At 42.5% G+C, this 11,151-nt stretch overlaps 2 protein-coding genes across 2 annotated transcripts; one reads left to right on the top strand and one right to left on the bottom strand.

Moving 5' to 3' along the window:
• Positions 1–293: 293 nt before the first annotated feature.
• Positions 294–5,284, bottom strand: zc3hc1 (zinc finger, C3HC-type containing 1; the record flags this gene model as incomplete). The annotated part of the gene is made up of 10 exons (XM_079235914.1): positions 294–1,266; positions 1,437–1,649; positions 2,443–2,640; positions 2,737–3,007; positions 3,241–3,380; positions 3,574–3,701; positions 3,807–3,890; positions 4,015–4,165; positions 4,377–4,479; positions 5,151–5,284. 10 exons carry the CDS (start codon positions 5,282–5,284, stop codon positions 1,195–1,197), a joined length of 1,494 nt encoding a protein of 497 aa, XP_079092040.1. The 3' UTR covers positions 294–1,194.
• Positions 5,285–6,824: 1,540 nt separating this feature from the next.
• klhdc10 (kelch domain containing 10) lies at positions 6,825–11,151 on the top strand (the record flags this gene model as incomplete). The annotated part of the gene is made up of 9 exons (XM_079236465.1): positions 6,825–6,915; positions 8,898–9,119; positions 9,251–9,405; positions 9,550–9,698; positions 9,806–9,890; positions 10,061–10,127; positions 10,209–10,256; positions 10,472–10,611; positions 10,727–11,151. 9 exons carry the CDS (start codon positions 6,825–6,827, stop codon positions 10,934–10,936), a joined length of 1,167 nt encoding a protein of 388 aa, XP_079092591.1. The 3' UTR covers positions 10,937–11,151.

The raw sequence follows: 11,151 nt of genomic DNA, 5'->3' as shown, positions 1-11,151 counted from the left end.
TGCCATTAGACGCCACTTACTTTATTTTGACGTAGAAATGATATAGAATTATCAAAACATAGAGGAAGCCTTAATGTTTAGACATTTTTCAAGATTTTGCAATACAGAAGGTTGCCTTCATTGCTGTGCCACTGGCTCTTGTATGTCTGATGGATACTAGCCTATAGCTAAAAACGTCTGGTTTTCAAGCAACAAATAGGCCGCCAGTGAGTGAATGCAATCATTGTATTACTACTTTCTTCAACTTAAATGTCAGTGGACCAATAGTCAAGGGGAAACAAACTTTCAGAAGAGCATTTTATTAAACGCTTTTAAGAAACTCCATGAAGATAAACGTACATGCAAGATAGAAAGGATTGCATTAAGAGATGCACACAAAGGCAAAAAGAAAGTACAGGAGTCCAAAATCTAATTTAAAACAGGTTTGAAATGTATGGCACATTGTACTACTTGCCTGTAGTAAACAGGACTGACCTTGGTGAACAATAAAGATGTTCTGTATTGTGTTGTAAAAGAAAATAAACATTTCACTACTTGAAAAGGGATTGTTCTTTTCAAAAGAGAATTCATATCCACGTTACCTTTCACGTACAATGGTACACAAAAATGATTCCTCAGTTTTTGTTATGCTGATCTGAGGTTAAACATTGACCACTCCCTCAATTGACTCAACATAGATTGAAGGTAAACATTGCCTTTCCAGTGTCAAGCCATTTGGCCCTTTCTCACGATAATAAGGGATTTCTTGCCTCTTGTGTTCTACAGAAATCCAGACCAGAATGTCACGACGTCCTGCAGAAGCTGACTTCATGTGAGGTTAAGATTAGTAAATGTCTGGTTTGTGGCCAATTTATATGTTGAGATATTACCCATTACTTGGTGACTTCCTAAGCATACAGGTGATACAAGGCCTATACAGGCCCCAATATCTGCAATTCAAAAGGTTTAAAAAGTCACAGGCATCTTTCACATATTTCACTGTTCACAGAGAAGACACGCATTCATTTGCCGACACACAATCAACTTTCTTTTCCTCCAGAGACACTTTAACTGTAAACACAACTTTAATGGATGGCGTACATTGATACGACATGACATTCCTGTCATGGGTAGTCCCAACTCTGCGCCACAAAAAAAAAGAGGGCATGTCAGTTCGTCAATTCAGTGTTGTGATGCCGTTTGGATGGAAACAGTCTACTGAGATGGAGAGGATACCTGCCACTGACTGAATATAGCAAACACCCTTTTAGACTTGTCACGAGGGCCCTGGGAGGAAAGAGAGCATAGAGAAATGTCAGATATTGTTTAAATTAAAGCTACAGAGCTAAAGAAAAATAATGAAATTAGCATAAAGTCTAAGCATGCATTGCCATGCATCATATTCCAGAGGATGTGATGAGGTCATATTTTGCTGAAAATACAAATTCTTGACTCGCCTGTCCGGGACTACCGCCTGCTGTATTGGAGTTCTTCTTCATAGGCATGAGGAGGTCGAGAGCAGCCTTCCAGCCCTGCTGATGAAGCGCTGAGACTCCATCCAAACAGGGGATCGCCCCTGGATCCACATTCTCCTTCCCCACAGAGATCCAGGGACACCAATCTCTGTGCTGACCGAGGGGGTCGAATGTATTCCTGTGCATGAGCCCATCCTGAAAAAGGAGGTAGTAGCATGTAGAAACAAAAATCACAATAAGTAATGCAAAACCCTCTTTCAAATTAAACTAGGAGTAGGGTGGATAAAGTGAGAACAGTCATGTTTCTCTCATGAGTCTTCGGTAACCAATGTTTGGATAAAGATACAGTATGTGTGATTTCATTGTGCCTTTGAAAGCTTGTGTTTTCATAAATGTATAAATGTGCTAACCTGCGCTAGGACTGACAAAACACCGCTTGCAAACTAGGTGCTTTTGATGGTAATCTTCACCCTAAAATAATGTATGCCTCTTCTACCTGTTTACAATTAAATCATTGTCATTTGATGATGTTACTTACAAAAGACACTAGAGCACTGACTTCCATGTAACAGATTTTCTTGCAAATCTGACAAAATCTGTCATGCCAGACGGAATAAAAAATGTGATGAATTGTGCAGCCATCGTAATTATGTTTTCATTTTATTTCTTTTACAGCGTGTGGACCGCTGCCTTTTCTTTATTTATTCTTTTGTTTGTTTATTTGTGTTGCCGGTCATGCACCTGTGAGTGTGAACTCCTTCTGCTTGTCAACCCAGCTGCCACTGGTGATACATGCTAGCTTCAAATAAAACGAGAGCTGCATAAAGAACATTGACTCCTTGTGCATGTGTGTTACCTTCACGGTACCTGGACCTAGTTATTGCAGCAAAGGGGGTGCTACACTATCTTGAATATTGATATGACCCTATAAACTGCCCTACAACTGCAAACAACAATGTGTGAAATCAGCAGTAATGTTAGTTCTTACATGGCCGCCAAATGTTGAGAGGCACAGGCGTTTAGGAGGGTGATGCGGGCTGGCAGCCCCATCAGATCCAGAGTGGTCCCCTTTACCGCGAGTTGCAGACCTTTTGCCCCTGGGCGAAGAACTTAGCAATTCTTCACTGGGGCTTGGTGAGTCTCTGCTCCGGGCGCGCAAAGACACGGGGGAGGAGGGTCCCTCACCCTGTAACACACGGCCCAACATGGTAAAAAACAGCCCGGTACATTCCCCTTGCCACTGAAAATTAATACATGCATATTAGCCAAGCTTATAAATTGCCTGGTCAGAGCGGGTGGTGTCCTGGCTCCTCAGCTTCATGCGACATGGAGTGGTAGTAGGGGTGGATAAGGCAGAAGCAGGCTGGTCTTTCTGGCCCTCATGTGCGACTGCTGGGGCAGGACTTGTTGCTTGAGGAGGCGGGCCCACAGTGGTTGGTGAGGTCTCTCTATCGCCTCCCGTTCCCTCCATCTGCTGGAAGTTCCACAAGCCCACCTTGCGCATACAGTACGAGCAGGTGAGGATGGGCAGGTTCATTGTGTGCAGAGTTGGGCTAAGAAAGAGAAATTCATTGCTCAGACTTCATTGGGTTAAAGTGCTAAACAAAGTTTGTAAGTGAATGTCCTTTCATTGCATTTCCTTCCATTTAACTTGACTCAACTTGTGCACCATTGAGGATACATTTCACATTGAACATGTGTTGCTATATGTGCTTACTTTATGGCATTATCAATATGCGTGTATTGTTGTAGTGTCTAGCACCGCAAAGGGGGTGTTCCATCTCACCTTGCAGCCCAGCCACAGAGAGAAACAATGCATGCAGCCACCTGGACAGCTAGAGATTCAGAACATGAAGAAACTCCTTTTCTTTTTTGTTCGTCCTCGATCAGCTGCAGTACAACACTGATAACATCCTCATTCAAAGACTGCAAAGAAACAGTGGCATTAAAATACATGTCAACAACTAAAAATGTTATGTTTTCATGTTGAATAAATTCAGTCAGATTATTTGTCGAAAAACAGACAAATAATCTGACTGTCCTGTGCAATTTCTGGAAGAAAATATGTTCATAATGCTTCGGAGTGCATTTTTGTCTGAAGACTCTTCTCCTGCCTCACCATAGACTTCAGCTGCTCCGGCTTCATGGCAGGCAGCTGCTGTGCAAGGAGACAGGTGCTCTGGAAGCGCTCTAAGAAGCCAGTGAGCAGTGCTGATGGTTCACTGGCTGGAACCAGCCAGAACCGCTCTGAAATGACATCCACATTCACCATAAACATCACGTGGGTAACTCGGGGGGCAAATTCAGCTTAAATTATATGACAAACATGCAATGCGAAATTCTTGCTCGTACCTGGGCATGGAAAGTCAGGCCAGGGGCAAAACTTCTCATGCTGCGTCTGAAGCTGCCTTGATAGCTCTGCAATGCGGGACCCATCTATTAAAAAAAGAAAAGTTGCTTAGCTTTTCATTTTTGGCAGACATGGATTATCAGCATGACCGTGCCAAAATAAAGTGTTTGTGTGTCCTTGTCTTTTTCTGTAGATTTAAGTTTGGCTCACATTTTTCAAAGTCTAAAGTTGGTTGTAGTGCTGCAGAAAGGAACACCTGGCAGCTGGAGCACTTGAGCATATCACAGGCAATGTTTATCCAGCCATATCTGGCACAGATGAGGGGGGACAGTGTGCGGGGTTTTCCTGCCCATTTCAAACAGTGGCATGCTAAGGAAAATTTCACTCAGACAAAAAAAAGCATCACCACATTCATTATTACTCTGAATAAAAGATGATATCTACACATTTTCATAATAGAGCATTTAAGTTGCATGTGGAATATAAAAGAAAACACATCAAAATCATAGATTAACAACTGCTGTCTTCATGAGTGATGCCTTCTCAAACTGGGTCAAAAGGTAAAAGGATATTGAGTAGGATTCCACTCTTGAGAAAAAGGCGTCTTTGTTCGTTGCCTCACAAATTGTTTGAGTGTGGCTTTTTACTTCCAGAACTTTCAAATTTCCTTGTCCACTGAAATTCACACAAGAGAAAACAGATATTTAGTTTCCACAATGCATGCTTCTCATTGAAGAACAAAAACTTGCAATTGATTAAATCTTCATGGCCTGTATATTGTAAACTTCCTAATCTCTGCACAGTCAGACAGCCAAGGCTCATTGTTGGGGAGGGATGACCAGTAGCACAGTTATGCAACAGCTCCACCTGAATGAAAAAAGCTCCACTTTTCTTTTCGGCTTGTTTGCTATATTAACCCACAGTAGGAAGTCAAAACCTCCAAAGCATCTTAATCCAACGTGGACGGCTGAGCAGCAAGTGGACAACAGTCCAGAAGTGAAGAGCAAACTAATGGGAGCACCGTGTTCCAGTAAAACTTTCGGTCCCCACCCCCTTATCTCTATCAGTGCATGGGAGCAATAGCACAATGGCTGCCACGGCAAATGTGTATGCTATTTACACTAAATACAGAAAAACAAAAAGGTGTGCAAACTCCGGTTCTTGGCACACACGCTCCGGAATCTGTAGAGACTTGTCCCACATCAAATGAGGCCGAGCGACGGCGGTTAAAACGGCACAGCTTCCAGGCTAAGTGGCTAACCAAATTAGCTAATATCAACTTGCTCTCCCGGCCCTTTTAAATCTAATAAGTGGCCCGCGATAGTTCCAAAATAATAATTTTGCACCTGTTGGATCCGATATCTGTTGACGACACGCCCGCATTTAGAAGTTCGCGGACTTTCTCTGGAGATGCAAACGAAGACTTTTGTTGATTAGTGTTGCCGAGACGATCCCCACGACTGCCGCCGAGAGTCGCCATGATCGGCTCTGTGGTCCCCCTGGAAAATACAACCCGGACCCAAAGGTTCCGCTTTCTAAGACCCCTGCGAAGACCCGGACCCTGGCCGGATCTGCCGGACTTCTTCTCTGACAACCTCATTTGAATTTGGTAGGCGATATCTATCAGAATTTAATTTATTAATATTCATCAAGAAGGACTTTTTTGATTTTTATCACATGCAAAAACCAGAGGTATGACATTGCTTTAAATTAAAGCAGCTAAATTTATCAAGTTTTTACATTTGTTTTTTTATTTGATAGAATGAGTTGCGTCATATAAAGCAGGAACAGATTTAATAGCTGTTATCCTTTTACACTTAATTTTGTTTCATCCATTTGTATATATTTCATCAGAATCAGCGTTAATGGCCGTGTGTGTACACATACATGGAATTTGACTCCGGTTACACATTGCTCTCGTCGTACATATTATATACAAATAAACAGCAATATAAAAAATACATTAAAGACAACAGAGTAGAACACACAAACTGTGCATTAAGGAGTTACCATTTTGTGCAATCATTCTATTAAGTGCCATCAGGTGTCCTATATGGGAAATAAGTGTATTTTTAATCTGTCACTTGTCAGTTGAGCTGTAGGCTGCTACATACCACCTAGTAAACACAGTGCGAATACTTTTGATGACTTATATTTAGTCACCTTAAACGCAACAACCAGAGTGAACACAACTCAAATGCAATCTGACACTGAAGTTAGGGATCCCAAATGTCAAGGACCCCAAATTAAATGTTTTGTTTGAATGATATCTAAAAAATATTATTTTGTCAGGGATATGGTGCGGTTTTATAATTTGGTTAAAGCCATGTTGAAGTAATGCATATCTTATATTAAAATAGGGCAAGCGTATTGTAAAAAGCATTGATATTATTTGATAAAGTTGTTAACATGCATTTCTTTCGCCGTGGTTATATTTCTGGGATTTGGGTAGTTTTCATTACATGAAGATGAGTTTACCTTCTAAGATTACAGAAAAAATACAGTTTCTGACTATTGTATTTTTAGGCAAAATACCTCAATACAATTAAAAAGTAGACTATTCTCAGAACTGAATTGTATAGGCTACCTGGTACCATGTAAACCTCAGTGATATGTGATACAACTCTTTAGAATATATTTTGCACACATTTAATTAAAAAAGGTGACATTGTGACGATGCTTGTGTTCGTAGTTCATAGAGTGAAACTTTGACTTTCTATTTAAGCACATGCAACACTATCGACCCCTGCCGGTCACTGGACCAGACCATGCACTTTGTTGTTTTGGATGCCGACACGCGCAGTCCCCGCCCATTTCTGATGACGCAACTTCCTAATAACATGCCCTCTGATTGGTCGAGTGTCTCGGCCGGTGGGGGGGGGGGGGGGGCTAACGTTTGTGAATGGTTTCATACTGACTTGAGATATGTGAAGCGATTGATGATGTTTTATCAGCACTTTAGTATATGTTGTTTTTATTCGATGTGACGTTATTTGGGGCTGGATTGTAACGGGGACACGATGGCGGACCCTGAAGGCGCGCGCAGTCCAGACCAATTGAACAGATTCGAGAAACTGACACACAGGCCGCCGCGCGGTGAGACGCTAGCAGGTCGGTCAACAGCATGCTAACGAGAGCTTTTTAAGTTAACGCTGCCGTGTTCTGCCAGTCAAACAAACACCGCGTGACCGAGACCAACTGCTCCACACACACACACTCTCTCTCACACACAGACACACACAGACACACACACCACGCCCTCCTCTGCGCTTGGAGGGGGTTTAAACGTGTCCCGCAACGCTGCTAAGCTAGCGACACCTAACCTAGCATGATGCCTGTTTATGTCTGGATCGCTTTAGAGCCACCAGGTATTACGTAAACGAGAATGGTAATCGGTCACCTTTTGTAAAAACCTGTCTTTCAGCTGCACAGTTAACTTCTAGCTATGTGGCCTAATCATTGATTAGGTTTTATAGACCTGCAGTGTTTCTAGGAGATTCAGGGCTGGGGACCAAGTATTGATAATAATCATCTCCAGAACATATAGCTCGCTAGTACTCAATGGACATTATGTAACATGATTGTGATGATCCATCATGGGTGGAAAAGAGTCTTTGATTCCTAACATGTTCCATTTGCCCTTGCATTGTTGGTACAGATCTTGGGCATGTTCTGTTTTCTTGCTTCTGTTTTTGTTTTGTTTTGTGTACCACAGATATATAGACTGCAGTTGGCAAGGCACCTTGGGGCCAAGCAATGTGTATCAAACAGTCCAACTCAGGTTCCTCTGACTGATATCGACATGCAGCGGCAAAATATATTTGATGTCCTTTATGACTGATAGACAAATGCAAAAAAAGCTTTTCAATAATAACCGTACACTTCAATTTGCTCAAATTGGTTTCAAGTTGAATTAGAGGCACTAGCATTTCAAACAAACGCCGAAAGAGACCCAAAGACCCAAACTCTTGCTGTTTTTATTTAATTTTCTTACATTCTATTTTTTAAACAACAGCTCAGTAGAAATAAGTAGTCGTGACAGACTTCCCTCAGATATGTGGCGCTCATTCATTCCTCAGGTTTGGGCTTGTCTCACATGTCAGAAGTGAATGTGACAGTATGTGGTCATTCCTAGCTTTCTGAACACACTTTTTAGCTGTTTATTTGGAAGAGTTATGCTTCCAAAAGCATCTGCCAATCGCATGTAATGTAATGATTGAAGTACCCGGACAAATCATGGTCTGCTAAGATTCTGAAATATTCAACGAGATGTGAGACAATGATATAAAACCTGCCACCTTGTGTTGGGTCACTGGCCTCAGATTTGTATCAGTGTGGATGTTCAATCATGCCCTCACTCTACATTCCTCTGCTCTGTCTCTGTTCCCAGTCAATTACAAACGTGGTTATTAAAAATGCATTGGTTGGCTGAAACATCACTGCTGACTTCTAGGTAGGTCTCTGTTCTAATCTCAGTACATTAAACAAAGGTACATTATTAGATTTGGATTAATGTGCTGGGCATTCTGTTATTGTGCGCCTGCTTATACAAAAACTGCTTATGCCTCAGGCCAAACATCTTAGTATCGTGGTATTGTTTTATTTTCTGCTATTTGCAAAGCTTTCCCTTTAAGGTAAAACTGTGGGCCTGGCAGATGATGTTGTGACTGTCTGATTCAGTATTTTAAATATAGCACCGTATGATATAAATAGACTTGTCTGGCAGCTTTAGTGTCAGAGGGACGTTTCATTTGGTCACCGTATATACAGTATAATGAGGAGGACACGCCTATCGCTTGAGTATCATTTCAGGTTTTTATGGCTTGTGGTTTCCAAGCAGATGTATTAAGTTGTCATTCAACTGGGTGTGAACACAATGTGCAAATGAATAGATCTGACATCAATGCAGTGCCTGGTGTGTTGACCCTGTGACTACCTGTATACAGTATGGCGTTCCCCTGCTTTCTGTCACGGCATGCTGGGAGGGCCCTCAGCATTCTGAGACAAGGAAGGCCGATAAATGCATCATCATGCCTTCACAATGTGCCCCTCCTCTCCTCATCCGATGACATTCTTTGTTCCTCCCTCTCCAGGTCATCGTTTGCCCCCTGCCCGCAGTGGGCATCGCTGTGTTGCGGACAACACTAACCTGTATGTGTTTGGAGGGTACAACCCTGACTACGATGAGTCAGGAGGCTCAGAGAATGAAGACTATCCGCTGTTCAGGGAACTTTGGAGGTACCACTTTGCCACCGGCTGCTGGCAGCAGATTCGAACAGAGGGCTATATGCCAACAGAGCTGGCGTCTATGTCAGGTGACACATTATTTAATAGTTTGGAACATTTCAATACTTAACATCAGTATTTTCTACACTAATTAAAAATCCAGTTTTCTGTTGAAAAAGTGTGTATGTATATTGAGTTTGGTGTTGCCTTGTTTCCTCAGCGGTTTTGCACGGCAACAACCTTTTGGTGTTTGGTGGCACCGGGATTCCCTTTGGTGAGAATAATGGCAACGACGTACATGTTTGTAACGTGAAGTACAAGCGATGGTCACTGCTCAACTGTCGGGGGAAGAAGCCCAACAGAATCTATGGACAGGTAACCTTATAAAGCACTCATTTGATTGCTCACTGGGCCGAATGCAATTAAGGGTTCTGAAATATTGAGCCTGGTTGTTGTTGTTGTTGTTTTTATCCAGTTGGAGCTACAAAACTCTAATACTTTATATCTTTCCTTCCTCAGGCAATGGTTATCATAAATGGCTTCCTGTATGTGTTTGGAGGGACGACGGGTTACATCTACAGCACAGACCTGCACAGGCTGGACCTGACCACCAGGGAGTGGATTCACCTCAAGCCCAACAACCCTCCAGACGACCTGCCTGAGGAACGGTACGCCTTCATGTCGCCTGAATGTGCTACGCGATCAAACCGGGTTCGGCATCTTTTCAGCTCAGTAAAATTCCATGACATGGCGTGCTATTGTCTGTGTGTCACAGGTACAGGCATGAAATAGCACATGACGGACAGAGGATCTACATTCTGGGAGGAGGAACGTCCTGGACATCTTACCCTCTGGACAAGGTACTACACCACTAAGGGTATACGCGCCAAAGACATTTAACTGATTGCCTGCCAGAATTTCAAATTCAACATGCTCATTACAGTTTATGCTCCAGTTTAATTTTGTGCACAAGCAAAATCAATCGTAATCACTGCTAGACTAACAGTAAATATTATGTCTTTTTTAACAGATACATGCTTACAATCTGGAGACCAATTCCTGGGAGGAGATTACAACTAAACCTCAAGACAAGATAGGTTTGTGTTTCTGCACTTCACTATTAACTCGGCCGGGTTTTGTTTTCTTTCACAGCATTCTAAAATGTGTGTTTTTCACAGGGTATCCTGCGCCTAGAAGATGCCATAGCTGTGTACAAATACGAAATGGTGAGAACCTTTACGCTATGCAACCAATATCGCCAGATGAAACAAAAAAACAAAAAAATCATACTTCTGTAATTCTGCTTCAAAGATAAACTGGTGCTCCTGATATCCGATATCACATCCTCATATGTTTGAAAGTAACTTCCTGCCAGTTACCACATGCAACAACAACAACTACGTGAAACACTATCTGACCATTCATTTTTTTTCTGATGTAGATGTGTTTATCTGTGGAGGCTACAACGGGGAATTGATATTAGCTGATCTGTGGAAGATCAACCTGCAGACTTTCCAGTGGAGTAAACTACCAGCAGTGATGCCTGAGCCGGCCTACTTCCACTGTGCTGCTGTCACCCCAGTTAGTACAACACTGCCGCCTTTAATCACTTGTCAGCTGGGCCTTGAACTCAGAACCTCAGGTACTAAACTCCTCACTGACTGTAATATTTACATCTTTTTCTCTTTCCTTCAAGGCTGGCTGTATGTATATCCATGGGGGCGTGGTGAACATCCATGAGAACAAGAGAACTGGCTCTCTGTTTAAGATCTGGCTGTCTGGGCCCAGCCTGCTGGAGTTGTGCTGGGAGAAGCTCCTCAAAGCCTTTCCCCACCTGACTTCCCTCCCCACCATGCAGCTGCTCAACCTGGGCCTCACACAGGAACTCATTGAACGCTTGAAATAGGGCGCACAGTGGAGGACGGACAAATGAATGGATGGGACAGACTGGACTGGACTGGGAGGAGTTGAGGTCTGACAGAGCACAGAATTAAATTCATAGCAAAATTCTCTGGAAAACGCCCTCTCCCTCCCCTGCCTAACGTAGCCCCGCCTTAAAACCAAAAACAATGGGATGCCTTTTTTTTTTTTTTGCTTTTTCAGTGAAGATAAATTAATTAA

Source organism: Taurulus bubalis, assembly GCF_910589615.1.
Source record: "Taurulus bubalis genome assembly, chromosome: 20".
Lineage (NCBI taxonomy): Eukaryota > Metazoa > Chordata > Actinopteri > Perciformes > Cottidae > Taurulus > Taurulus bubalis.
This window is presented reverse-complemented; position numbering and strand designations above follow the sequence as displayed.